The 14229-nt window shown below is 45.6% G+C and overlaps 1 protein-coding gene across 4 annotated transcripts in view; it reads left to right on the forward strand.

Moving 5' to 3' along the window:
• The window catches only part of WDR49 (WD repeat domain 49), a 436680-nt gene that overhangs the window by 152919 nt on the left and 269532 nt on the right, over positions 1–14229 (forward strand). For all 4 annotated transcript variants that reach the window (XM_069213220.1, XM_069213221.1, XM_069213219.1 and 1 more), the window contains one exon: positions 1745–1860. In XM_069213220.1, coding sequence (XP_069069321.1) covers positions 1745–1860 — 116 coding nt within the window. The remainder of the gene's footprint in view (positions 1–1744; positions 1861–14229) is intronic.

The raw sequence follows: 14229 nt of genomic DNA on the forward strand, positions 1-14229 counted from the left end.
ATTCTTGCTTGAAGCTGTACTTTTCCAGTGAGATCGGTTCACATGCTTATCTTAAGGTTTCGTGCCAGCCTGGCATCTTCTTCTTTGCTCCAAGGTCAATCTGCAGGTGCGGACAATGGAAACTCTGAAAGTGAGTTAATTGGTATAAAATGTTGCAACTTACGTAACCGTCTCCAAGGATAATGTATGCTTAAGTAAAAGCTTGAGAACTGTTGTTTTTGATTGGACAATTTGAAGCCAACCTATGAACCCTCCAATGGAAGACCCTACTGGATTTGAACTGTTGTCTATTTAAACCAGGTGCACAAGGAGAAAGCAGCCATTTTTATAGCCATTTTTGCTATTACAGCCATTACCCAGACATCATTGCCATTACCAGCCATTACCAGCCGTTGCCCGCCATTTTCAGGACTTTGCAGCTATTATGGCCCACCTTGCTGCGACGCCATTTTGAAAGAGACTCTGATGCTTTCTCTAATCGAGAGAAAGAGACTTTAAGAAATTCTCGCCCTAGAGACCTTTAACTTTGATCTGTCCCTTTTGCATGAAGTAGTAGTTCATCTTGCCGCCGTGAGGCAATTGCCCCGTCCACCCTGCCCCTTTACCCCGTCCCATGCTGATCGAAAACGGTACCTGTGAGACGAAGACTTCCTTGAATGCTGATTGAATTTGGTAAATATGAAAGGAAATTGTACAATTGCATTGTGTTTCTTTTAGGTAACCAACTGCTGATTTTTGATAAGAGCTCTAGCTAGGAGTTTTCCAAATTAATGTTGCTAAATTGTTTTTGCATGGAGGCCCACATGCTGATGCTAATTTGAGGTTAGATGAGGATTCATTTGATGCACGATGCAATTTAAGACCTTGTTGTGCTGACCAATGTATGCAATTAGCTCGTTACAGATTATAGTTTTAGTGGTTTGTGTTGCTATTATCGAAGGCATTGTTATTCAAATGCTGCATAGATTGCATCTTTTCCGCCGTTATGGACAGCTATTAATGTTCATTTACATATATCATTTGGTGTTGAGACACATCTACATTGTGCTAGCTTTGTTAATATAGGGAAATAAATTCATTAACTTTGAATAAATTGGTGTGGTTATTCATGACCGAAAGGTCATGGTTCGCCGAAATGTATTCTGGATTAATTGTGAAATGTTATGTTGATCAGGGTATTGCTTATGTTCGTTATTGATTATTGATTGGATTAAATTGACTGATCTCGGGTGAAGAGAGTCCCACTTGGTCAAAAGATTCATCGGCCCAAGAGCGTCCAAAACCCAGGAAAATTATTAGTATGGAACGCTCTATCACCACTTATGTTAATCACTGTCCCAATTTTTGGTTTGTCTAAAATGGAAATAATTTTGGCCAGCAAACCACAGCACTTTACAAATACTTGTACTTAGACATTCACTCAATGTAATGATATATTTTATTTACAGTCATTACTTTAATCCTGCTGTTGTGTAAAAACAGGACGTCTTGACACATGCAGTGTCTTTTCACAATTGATAATGCTCTTCATAAATTGTAAACAGCTATATAGCTTTTTGTGTATACTGAGTGTTTTATGTTCAATAATTATGGTTTATGGTTTCAAAAAGGAAGAAAATATATATTCCGAATTCATGCAAACTAAACTTTTATATGCTTTTCAATAACCTCACCCTTTTTCAGAAACTCACGATTAGACCACACAGTATAAGGAAGTTAATTCATTTTTTTTTGTTTATTTTAGATGTGGGACTTTAATGGACATTGTCACTATAACCTAAATGCAGGAGGAGGCCAAGCCGCAGAAATTTCTCAGATTCTGGTACTAAAGAGAACCATACTAGTGGTTGGTTGGGAAAGGTACAGTACATTCCGTGTTCTAATGTAGAGCAGTAAAACACGTCATCTGATATTCTCAATTTGTCTTTAGCTCTGGTGTGCATAAAGGACCTGGGGTCAGTTGTACAAAGCTATTTTGAGGTAGCAATGTGCGAAATTCCCCTTTTGCAACCACAAAATGGCCTTGTTGCATGTACTATCCCTATTGTGCGAGTCAGTACCCTGTTACTAACTAGCAATAGTGATTGCGACTTGCAGTTAGGAAGGGGCATTCCAAGGCAGTCCCTTAATAATTGCTACTCGCAGGCCCATGTATGATTGTTTTGTGAATGTGAATGCAGTTGCAAAACAATCATAGTTACCACCAATTTCAAATTGGTGGTAACCCATTCACAAATGGGAAGTGGTCCCAGAGACCACTGTCTGCTCTGAAAAAATGAGAAGGTAACCTTCAATTTTTGTTTTTTAAATGCATCAAAGGCTGCACTAAAAAAAAAAGTGCTTTATTTACAAAGCAATCTCAGTCATGGTGGTTTGTTGACCCGAGCAGGCCACTATCCCTGTGATTGTTGCCATTTACAACTGGGTCACACTTTGCAACATGCCACATGAATATTGATGAGGCATGTCCCTTGCGACCCCTTTGCGAATGGCAAACAGGGTGGTTGACACTGTTGTACATTTTGTTTTGCGACTCCCAATTTGTGATTCACAAAACATCGCAAATTACGAATTGCAAACTAAAATCGGCGTACATCTGACCCTTGATCTACAATGCGTTTTTAGGTCGCAGACGGCCCGATTCGCACAATCGGGTGCTTTGCGACCTCAAAAATGTATTTTGATATGTACAAAGCCCAAATTGAAATTCAATAACTTGTTACTGAGTCGCATATTGGGTTTTGCGATTCGGTATTTGGAAGGGGCATGTTTAGGGGGCAGTTCTAAGTACCGAATCTGAATGGGATGTATGAATGTTTTGCAACTGAATTATGAGTGCAAAACATTCATATTTTACTGACTCTTTGAAGTGGTAACCATTCGCAAATGGGAAGTGTCCTTAAGGAACCCCTCCCCCTCTAAGAATGGGAAACAACTATTTTTTTAAGAGCAGGCAGTGATCCCAAGGACCATGCCTACTCTTAAAAAATTAAACGTCAAAGTTTCATTGAAAAGTTTTTTTTTCCGTTTTAAGTGCATTCCATTTTGTTTAAGGAAAACAGGCTGCATTTAAAATATTTTTAAAAGAAAGCTTTACTTAAAAGCAATCACTGACATGGTGGTCAGTTGACCCTGGCAGGCCCCATTCCTTTGGTGGCTGCAATTCCTAATGGGTCGCCAATTGCAGCCTACCTCATTAATATTCATGAAGTAGGTATATTTGTGACCCAGTAGGAATCACAAATGAAACTCAAAAGTTTCATACGTTAGAAATAGCGATTTCATAATTGTGATTCCCAGGAAATCACAATTAGGAAATCACTATTTCTAATCTTAGTACATGTAGTCCCAAAAGTGGTAACTCATGCTTTTTTGACTATATTGCTTTTACAGTGCATACAAGTAACAGAAACAAATCCAGTACACAATTGAAGCACTCCCTATCGGAAGAAGAGAGTCAAGTAAGATTCAATTGCTAGTGTCTATAATTCCCTTTCATGCAGCGTGAGGGGATTGTGTATCCATTTGCATAAGTCCAGCAACACGAGAGGGCCACCGCCTTTAATACTCTTAAAATAGTTGTAATTGCAGTTGTGCATAACAGTGCCTCTCCATCAAGAGGTCCCCTTACATAGTACATAGACAGATCATGATGAACAAAATAATACCATAACACCTTTAACTGTAACAACCCCCCACCCCCAACCAACATGTATAGGACATTGGATGTCATCTCAGTGTATTCTACAGTCCATGTTGCCATTGTGTCCCTGTGTGGGTCATAGGTATTGGCCATGGTGTTCCCATGACACTAATATTACTTCTCCAGAAAGGGTTTGTGGCCATGTCTACCCCATGCTGTGTGCGCCTCTGGTAGTTCTCTTCACCCTAGGTCAAACTACTGGCCCCATCTGTATCACCTGCATATGGTCAACTGTTTTTTTTTGGGGTGGACAGTCATCTGAGTGTGCTTCAAGTTTCTCTATGTAAGTATCCCAGGCCCCCATTGGGTCCTCTCTTTCACCTCTCATACATAGCTATCTATAGACCACCAATTTGGCTGGTGTTCATTTATGCATATCTGCCTGCCAACAATGCAGTGAAGGTGCTGTGGCGGATTTCCAGGCCATGGTGATGCAGTGTTTAGCCAGTATCAGTGCTAGCTGCTGGAATCATATCAGCCCCTTCGATTATTTGGTGATGTACCCCACATCTAGCAGGCACCAGTCTGGATCTAGCAGAAACAGGCAGCTCATTATTTCCGAGATAGATTGTGTGACCTGTACCCAAAAGCAGCATAACACCACATACATCCAGACCATGTGAGGGAAATCTACGTCTGCTGCGCCACACCAGGGGCATGCACCACTGGCACCCTGTGAACGTTCTGCCTGTCTTCTGTGGGGTGAGGTATGCATAGTATAGATAGTGAAATTGAATGAGGAGGAACCATGTATTGCGTTTCACCTGCCTAACTGATTGGAGACACCACTTCCATTGTTTAACCTGGATAACTAGTGTGAGCGCTAATTTCCACCAGTCCTGTAGCTTTGCGGTCTCTTCTCTGGGCCACCACCGTAATGCCAGGTACAAGTTTGTGGTGGTGTTTGTGGAGTTCCTTGCCATCAAAACCGTCTCCAGGGGTGACCCTATAGGGGGGGGCGCACCCTGTCACACCTCCATGTTCTCTGCATCACATCCCGGAGCAATGAGAACAGGAGGAACTGGTTCTGTCCCAACCCATGATCCAGCGTTAGGGTCTCAAACATGCAAAGTCCCTCCTTCGTGACCGCATCTGGCTAAAGGTTGATACTTGCTTATGACCACACTCATATGCAGACTTTGCTCTCTATTCCCAAGCATTCAGGTGTCACCCATATCGGTAAATTAGGGGGCATCTCTGCCTAGTGCCCGAGCCAGCAGGAAATGATCGGACACCACCTCCCCTCAGGCAACAGGTCCCAAATACAGCAGTGCCACCCATCTCATGAAGGGCTGCTCGAATCCCATATGCATCAGGACCACCATGGGATATGGCTACCCCAGGGTGTCAAACTCCTTCTCTATATCAAGGGATTCAGCCTAACCCATCATCCCATGCGCTATGCCCAGTCCATGGTGTGGAAAACTGTCGGAAATTAACAAATGTGTTGTGTCCAGGTTTAAACCATTTTAGTCTGGCTGCACTAAGGGGGAAATCACTGCTGTCAGATGATTGGCCAAGACTTTACTGAGGATCTTGTAGTCAAGAATTAATAGGGACAGTGGGTGATAGGCCTTCATACTTAGAGGATCATGACCCGGTTAAGGGAGGACAACAATGACCACTTCCCTCATGGAAGTCGGCAAAGCCCCGCTGGCCACAGCCATCTTGTACAGTTTCAGTAATTGAGGGGCCAACTGGGTGCGGTAATGGAAAACAATCAACTACCAGGCATAGTGCCACTGGCTATCTGTTTTCCTGTTTCTTAAACTTCATCCTGGGTAAGTGGGCTATCTAGCTCCTGGTGCTGTAGGGAGTTAAACATGGGAGTAGGCTTCCATTGCAGGTAAGTGGAAATCCTCTCGGATTCCACCTCTGCTGACTCTGCATACAGGCCCCTGTAATACTCCCTAAATGTATCTTGATCTCTGCCTGGGTGTTGACCACCCAACCTGTTTGAGGGGGGATTACTGCAATCATGTGACGGGGCCTCTGAGTGCAACAACCATGCCAGTCAGAGGCTAGCCTTATCACCATGTTCATGCCTGCTCCATAAATTAACCTTATAGTAAAAATTAGATAACCTGTCCACTAGTGCTCTATAGTCCTTTCACGTGATGAGCAGGGGCTCATGCTCACTGGGATCAGTCAGACAGTTCCTTTCTAGCTGTCCAATGTGGTTCTCTCCCACCAATGCTTCCTCACTCAGACCCTTGCACAGTCCATACACTGTTTTCAGATACCCCCCCATACCACTTTAAAAGGGTCCCATTCAACCAGTGTGTCTGAAGCTGTCCCTCATTGTCTAGGAAATAGTGGTCTATGGCCTCATCAGTCTTGGCACTAAAGCCTGCATCTTCAGGAGCAGCAGTGGGTAGATGCCAGGTGGGGATCTTATGTGTAGCCCTGCCCCCAATCAAGTGTGATCAGTAGGGGATTGTGATCAAAAATTGTCTCATGTACTCCGCAGTCAAGCACTGTGTGGCCAGCATCAGGGGGGCCAAACACCATGTCCTGCCATGAGCGCAGTGCTTGTACAGTGGAGTAGTGAGAATGCTCTCTGTCTACAGTGTGTAGAAGTCATCAGAGCTCCACCACCTGCGTATCCTGGGCCCAGAAATGTAGGTACTGTGAGGCAGAGCAGGACCGTGCCCCTGGTAGAGGAGGTGTGAATCTGTCTGCTGCAAGGACTAACACCGTATTGAAATCCCACACCACAGTGTAGGGTACACTGAGTCTGCAAGTAGGGAGGGTGTCAGTGTTGTGAAGAAGGCTGTCTGACCCTGGATCTGAGCATATACTGCCACTACTGTCAATTGCTGCCAATCCAGTATGCCTCCCACCACTTTGAAGTGGCTCTCTGGATATATCAATTTGTGTGTCATTGTAAACAGTACTCCCAGACCCACCCACACCATTACTCCCCATGCATAGCTGGAATAGTTTGTCTCATATATCCCACCCCGCCATCTTCGAATCAGCCTGGTGAGTTCCAGTGTGGTGAGGTACATTTCTTGAAGGCATGTGAACTGTACCCGGCCCCTCCACAAATAAGCATAAATTTGGTGTTGCTTGACGTAGGAACCCATGCCACATGAGGAACTTGTAGTGTTGTGACACCATAAGTGAGCAGAACTAAACTCTGGGGCAGAATTTGTGTATGGAAACCAAGGGGTGGCATCAGTTTAAGCTTCCATACTTGTGGGTACTGCAACGTAAACAAAACCCTAAAATCCCGTCCCCAGGCTGTCGTGCAACAGTGCAATGCCTGGTCACCACTCTTGCAGAGTGTGTAGCACAAACATTAGAAAAGCTCTGTGGAGATGTGGGATAATAAGTGGCAGCCACAGTGTCCATGAAAAGAACTCTGCATGTCCCTTGATGCCTTTCTCAGAGTGCAACCCATTTCCCTTCAGTGTTTCATTACAGGAAAGGCATTACCGTGCACCCCTAGGTAAACACAACAATAGCAAGAGTAGCATTGACATCACCCCCCCATATTGAATAAAAAGGATATAGAAGTCACAATGTCCTTAAAGAAGATCAGCTATCATCGGGGTGACCTCATTCCCCCCCACAAAGTCTCTGTAATGTCTTCCACTATGAAGGCACTCAAGGATGTCTCCGAAGTGTCCAAGCCTCTGCTCCTGAGCCAGGTGATTCCACCCCACGAGTGCTGCCACTGCCTGGGCTCTCTCCTGTGCTGCCTGTTCCTGTGTAGGGTCTGAGCGAATTTTGTGATTCGCCTGATGTCTGATTCGTGTTGTCGCCTAGCCCCTTTCGGCATCCCGGCGGTCTGGAGGGGGGTGATCTCCCTTGGATTCCAGCCAGTCCCACACCTCTTGAGCCATCTGGAAGATCAATGCCTTTTCTCTGTCCATGACTTTGAGTTTAGCCAGGAAAATCATGGCACACTTGAGCCTTATCTGCCGGAGCTCCTGCTTTCCCTGCGTTTCTGTACATCCACTGTGTAATTTGGAAATATCGTGACCACCTGATTCTTCACCTGGTAAGGGCCTTTAGAGAGGGCAATCTGTAATATATTATCTCTGTCCTGATAATTTAACAAAACGCAACACAACTGGGTGCGCGGGGCACTGGGCGTGGTCGAGTCAATACTCTGGGTGCTCATAACACTTACAAGAAGGGGAAGTTCCTGTCCCCAAGGACAGTCTGTGCCACCCATTGCCTTAAGTAGAGGTCCATACTTGGTCCTTCAACCCTGTTTGGCAGTCCCACCACTTTGATGTTGTTCCAGCACGATAACCCCTCAGCGTCACCAGTTCTGCATTCTAGCAAATCCACTTCCTGCTGTAGAGCCACTATTTGGGCATGTGCATCCAAGACCATGGGCCTGATCTCCTCCAGGATGGATTCTTGGCCTGTTACTTTCACTTTCAATTTATTATGTTCCTCTCACATATGACCCATGTCATTGACCAAAGTGTTTAGTTTGGGCTCTTTGGTCATCTTCCAACCGTGCACGACCTCCAAGAGCAAAATTAGCATTTGTGTCTTGCGGCACCAGATAAGCACCATATCCGCATCAGGTAGCAAGGGATTGGGTGGGCATCTTGGCACCCTTGGGCTCTACAACCCCAAAACAGGAAAGAGTAGAATAGGCTTTGAAGTAGTATGCCACCATGTCTCCTTCACATGTCCTTTTGCCACCGAAAGCCGGAATGCAGGACGCCCCCCCCCGAGCATCACTCCCAAGCATTGTCCACCAGGGAGCAAGCTGTCAAACAGAGTCAGTCAATAGCAGCAGGTATTGTGGAAGTTGGTGTTAACTGGGGTCCTCAACATAGCTCACCTAAAGTGTAGCAGCGTAAAGAAACATACACCCGCTCTAGCATTGGGGTTTCACTTATACCCTCGAGGGCCACTTCCCACTGTTGGGTCAGCGTAAAGGGCCTAACAGGGGAACACCCAGGTTTTGTGTGTCAGGGAGGATTTAACTGCCCTTGGGCCCTAGGTGAGGTGGCAGCAGCTCTCAGTGTTCCAGTGTCTGCAACACAGGCCTGGCAAACACTAGGCTGCCAGGCTCTCAATCCCAGTGACAACAAGGAAGAAAAGGGATGAGGGGGCAAACTCACCACATGGCTCCTCGGTGCCTCTCGCAGCTACAGTCACTCTGGGCACTGTCCCAACACAAGTTTGCTGACACTGACAGCTCCGATCCTGTTGGGGAGGCTGCAGATGTGCGTCAAACAGGACGCCAGTGACTGCAGAAAGGGCAGGGGGGAGGGGCCACCTCATGGCTCCGTCTCAGGGCTTCCCACGGCAGCGAGCAGTAGTGTTGCGCCGCTCGATGCCTCTGGGCAGCGCCACTCTGATGGTCAGCTGGCAGCCCATATTGGCAGAAGCAGCGGGCCTTGGATTGGCCCTGATGCAGCAGGGCCACACCTGGCACTAGGCACACCTGTAACCAGGCACAGGCAACGGCATGGCCCGCTCTGCTTTCTTCACACCATGGTCGAAGCTGCAGTGGGGGGGTTTGTGCAAGTCGCAATGTTTCAGCCAGGGAAGCAGAGAGTCGGGGGAGCACCCCTCAGGTAAGCAGTGGGTGGATGGCCCCCAAATGGGATGGATTGTGCAGGATATATGTGAGATTTGATTGGAGCTCGCATTTATGCAACTGCTCCTTTTGCCATCTTGTCCACGTCCAAGTAAAATGCTGATTAGAGAACTCGTGGGAAAATGTACGTTTCACAAGCTTTACAAGCCAGCACAATCCCAGAATAAATGTTTTTTGGCAGATATCCCGAGAGTGTCAGGTGTATAACTGTCCTGTTTGCATATGGATTGACATTGCACAGTTAATAAGGTGCATCCTTGAATTCAGGGAGTTTTGCTCTTTTTTTATTAAGTACCTATAGATACCTTGGTTAAAGATCAGGCTCAGCTCATCTATAAAACCTGTGTTTGAAAATACAATAGAACTAAGAATCTCTGAGGTACTAATAATGATTTTGGACCATAACAAGATCATGATATAGACAAATTGAATGAAGGTGAATTTGCAGATGATTTTCAAGCCACACGTTGGACTGTACTTCTCTTTAATTCTGAATGTATGAAGGTGTATTATATAGTTTATTTTGTTCTTAGATTTTTGTATAATAAAAGGATGGGTTAATCATATATTATTGCTTTCTTTTTTATGTCTCTTCTTTTAGTAGTGCATTACTATATTGAATGTTGACTGTTGAGAAGTTGCTCTCCTTTTGAGAAGAATTTGTCGATGTGTAGATCAGTGTGTTTACTGGCCCTAAAGGATTTGGAGCTGGACGCACGGCAGAATAATAGATTTAACCTCGACCTACTTATGAACAGTAAAATTAGACCGCGTGTTTGGTCTGCCTAGCGGACTGCTGAACACCAGGTCAAATCCCATCATGGGCAACTCACAGAGTTAAACCTTCTGGGATCTTTAAAATATGTGTCATTGTTTTGTGCAATAAAAGTATCTATAATTCACGCATCTAGTGGTGATTCCGGTTTTATTTTCTGTTACAAAAGAAGACACCATCATTACACTGAACAAATTTGCATGTGTCTAGAAAAAGATTGTGGAAATATATAGGAATTTCCCGTCTACAAAATGCAGGAATTTATAATGACCGACAAAAATGAAAATTGCACAATAATGTACGAAGAAAAGCACTGAATTGTTTTCACAAGACGTAAAAAAAATCGAGCGAAATTGTTTTAAGTAATTACAAAAATGAGATCTCACACAAATTAGCAGTGAACTTTCTGTCCTCATATGTATTAGTGTTTGAAGATAGCTCGCCAAATAAATGGCAACCGCGGTCAGGAAATACTTAAAATAGAGAAGGTAGACAGAAAGAGTTTTCCTTGTGAATACGACAGCAGTTCAAACAGCTATGACAAAGGAAAAGTTAGTTTCTGTAAATGTGGCACATCGACATGGAAGGAACACGCACAGACTGGTATAGGTGCTGCCACACTCGGAACTGCGTCACCACAGTTCTGTCCTTTATTTATAGCTTGGTGCTCCGTGCCCCTCCCGGACACGCTGAGCACGTTACTGAAACACGGAGAGCCGGAGTGGCTCTCCGTTTACTCTTTACATCCCTCCCATGTTTTACTCCACATGGACATAGATAACCAAACTGAACTTAAACAAAAGGTGAAAACATTTTCAATACGGAACAACCCTCAATAACAAATTAAATGAATAAACACGAATAGTCAATAACTGAGAACACTACAAATTCGTTCCTTAGCACCCTGAACCTTCAAGTCACTCACAAGGTCCAAATTAGACAGCTGGAGATCATTTCACCCTGTTCAACAAACGAAATCCCTCAGCTGACTATTCGGTACAGGGTTAGGGCGCAAGTCATATCTCGCACTTCTAGCGCTACCACTCCTGTGTTCAAAAGCACAACCAGGTCTAGTTTGCACGATCCTTGTTGGCTCGGTAACATCCTTCCTTTCCACTGCCGGCAGTGGTAAGTCATCCGAAAAGTCCTCTATCTCTCCTTCATCATTGGGCAACTCTCTTAGACCAGCCCTCTTAAAATGTGACACGTTTCGTGTTACTCTCTTCCTTCCTCGTGCTGCAGTTATCATGGACCCTTTTATGCCAATTATTTCCCATACATCCGGCTCAAACGGCGTTCGGAACTTTCCTCCTTCTCCTCGCCGATGTTTCACGACCACTCGATCCCCTTCTTGGAACCCTCGATATTTTGCTCGTCGTCGGATACTTGCTCGTTGGTTGGTAGCTTCTCGCCGGTTCTGAGTGGCTTTTACGTCCAATGCAGGGGGTCTCCACTTAGGACCAGAGGGAATACAATCACGTGGAGACACTTTGAACATCAAAGAAGAGGGAGCACAGCCAGTGGTGCTATGAGGTGTTTGACGATATGCACTCAAAAACTGATACAGACATTGTTCACTGTTTTCATTTTGCTCGACTCCAATCCTTAGAGCTCTGTTCAAGGTGCGCATAAACCTTTCCACGTCTCCATTGGCCTGAGGCCAGTAAGGCATTATTTTACGATGACGAATTGCCAGACAGTCAAGGTATGACCTAAACTCTTGCCCTTGGAAAGGAGGACCATTATCAGTTCGGATTTCGTCAGGCAAACCAAACAAAGCAAACGTCTTTTGTAGAACAGGCCGTACATTTTCAAACGCCGTTGACGCTATAACTTCCACCACGGGGAACTTGGTATATGAATCAATCAAGACAGCAGTCAGTCTACCATCTGGGAAACTCCCAAAGTCCATGCTCACTTTAGCCCAGGGTTTCAGAGTGGCCGGTTCAGTTTCTACTGGACAGCTCGAGGGATCCATTGACGTGATAATGCAAGAATGACATCTCCCTACCATTTCATCAACCTGAGTATCTATACCCGGGAACCAAACCTTCGCTCGTAGTCTTGCTTTGGTTTTAGCAGCCCCTTGGTGCCCTTGATGAGCCAATTCGATCACCTTCGACCAGAGACACTGGGGAAGCACGATTCTCCTTCCTCTTAGAACCAACCCATCATTGTCAGTAGACAACTCCTCACGCACTTTCCAAATACTCTGCATAGCGACTCTTTGATCAGGGCAGGACATGTGGGTCTTCTCTAGAAAATATTTCCATCTTTTGTGACTCAACGCTTCTTTGACGTGACTCAACATTACATCTTCCTGGGTAGCGTTCACAATGTCAGTTACGAGAAGTGCATTAGGGCATGCCGACTGCACAACCATGCTAACAAAGAGTTCAGTGTTTTCTTCATCTTGTTCTTGATGACCATCACACCGCTTTGGAGGAGGGTGTCGAGACAGATAATCTGCAGGATTATTCGCACCAGGCCGATATACAACCGTGAACCTATAAGGTTGAAGTAGAACAGCCCATCGTTCAATTCTCGGAGGCGCCAAACGTGTACTACCCGCAAACAAAGGGACTAACGGCTTGTGGTCAGTCACTACTTGAAACTCGTGCCCATACAAATATAGATGGAAATGGCGGCACGCCCAACGAATGGCTAGAGCTTCACGCTCGATTTGCGCATACCGGGTTTCAACCGTTGACAGTGCTCTACTAGCGTAGGCAACAGGGACCCACTCTTGATGCCTCTGTTCTTGTAAGAGCACGGCTCCAAGCCCAACGGGGCTCGCATCCACCACCACTTCAGTTTTCCTACCGGGGTTGAAATAAGCCATAGTCGCTTTATCCAGCAATGCATTTTTAATATCCACAAACGCTTGTTGTGCATCCGGAGTCCAGTCCCACCGATGTTGCCCTTTAGTTAGTCGTCGAAGAGGTTCAGACATGGTGGCAAGTTGTGGTATAAACCTGCCGCAATACGTGGCCATCCCTAGAAAACTGCGAACTTCCGTTGGATTTTGCGGAACAGGGGCTTGACGGATCGCTTCCGCTTTCCGTGGGTCTACTTGCAGACCATCTTTTGAAAAGACATATCCGAAAAACTCTACCGAGTTTTGATAGAAAGCACATTTCTTCTTATGAAGGGTTAGCCCAGCTTCCATCAGTCGATTCAACGTTGACCTTAAATGACGATGATGCTCTTCTCTCGTCTTGGAGTATATCAGGATATCATCACTTAGGTTAATTACCCCTGGCAATCCGGACAACGTTTCTCGAATCGCATTCTGAAATACTTCAGCAGCTGACGACACTCCAAAACTCAGTCTCTTGTACCGTCTTAGCCCCACATGTGTCGAGAAAGTGGTAATGTTCCTACTTTCAGGGTCCAGCTCCAGCTGATGATACCCCGCATTGAGATCCAACTTGGAGAACCACTGGGCTCCATTCAGATCCGCAATAATGTCATCCATGGTGGGAGTTATGTGCCTCTCTCTTTTGATAGCCTTGTTCGGTAGGCGCATGTCAACACACAGACGAATCGCTCCTGGCTGTTTCGGTTTCGGTGCGATTACCAACGGTGATACCCAGGGCGTAGGCCCATCCACTTTTTCGATGACTCCTTGTTCTTCCAACGACCGCAACTCTTGTTCAACAACCGGCCGCAGATGAAAAGGCACCCAACGGTGTCGTAGAGCCACAGGGGTCACATTGTGGTCTACGTGCAACTTGATGCGTTTTCCTTTCAAACGTCCTAAACCCTCAAACAACTGCGAGAATTCATGGAGGAGGCGTTCCGCGTGAGTGTCATATATTTGACGCGCAAAGAATACCAGCTCTAATTCTTCAGCCGTGTGACACCCTAGCAAAGTGCCACGATCCCCGGCTACGACATAGAACTTTGCCTCTGCTGATCTGTCTCCACTGCTTACGGCCACTTCCACAGTTCCTTTGAGGGGAAGGGGCTCTCTACCCCCATAATTATATATTTTAGTAGCTGTTGACGTAAGTGGCGGGGCAGGTACCAACTTTTTGAAGAGGGTTTCATCCATGACATTGACAGACGCTCCAGTGTCGATGAGTACAGAAACCCGCGTGCCATTGACGTAGACATCACTCATGGGCGGCTGCCTCCTTTTCCCTGGTTTTCCTCCCGTGAAAGATATTA

This window comes from Pleurodeles waltl, chromosome 11 (assembly GCF_031143425.1).
Source record: "Pleurodeles waltl isolate 20211129_DDA chromosome 11, aPleWal1.hap1.20221129, whole genome shotgun sequence".
NCBI lineage: Eukaryota > Metazoa > Chordata > Amphibia > Caudata > Salamandridae > Pleurodeles > Pleurodeles waltl.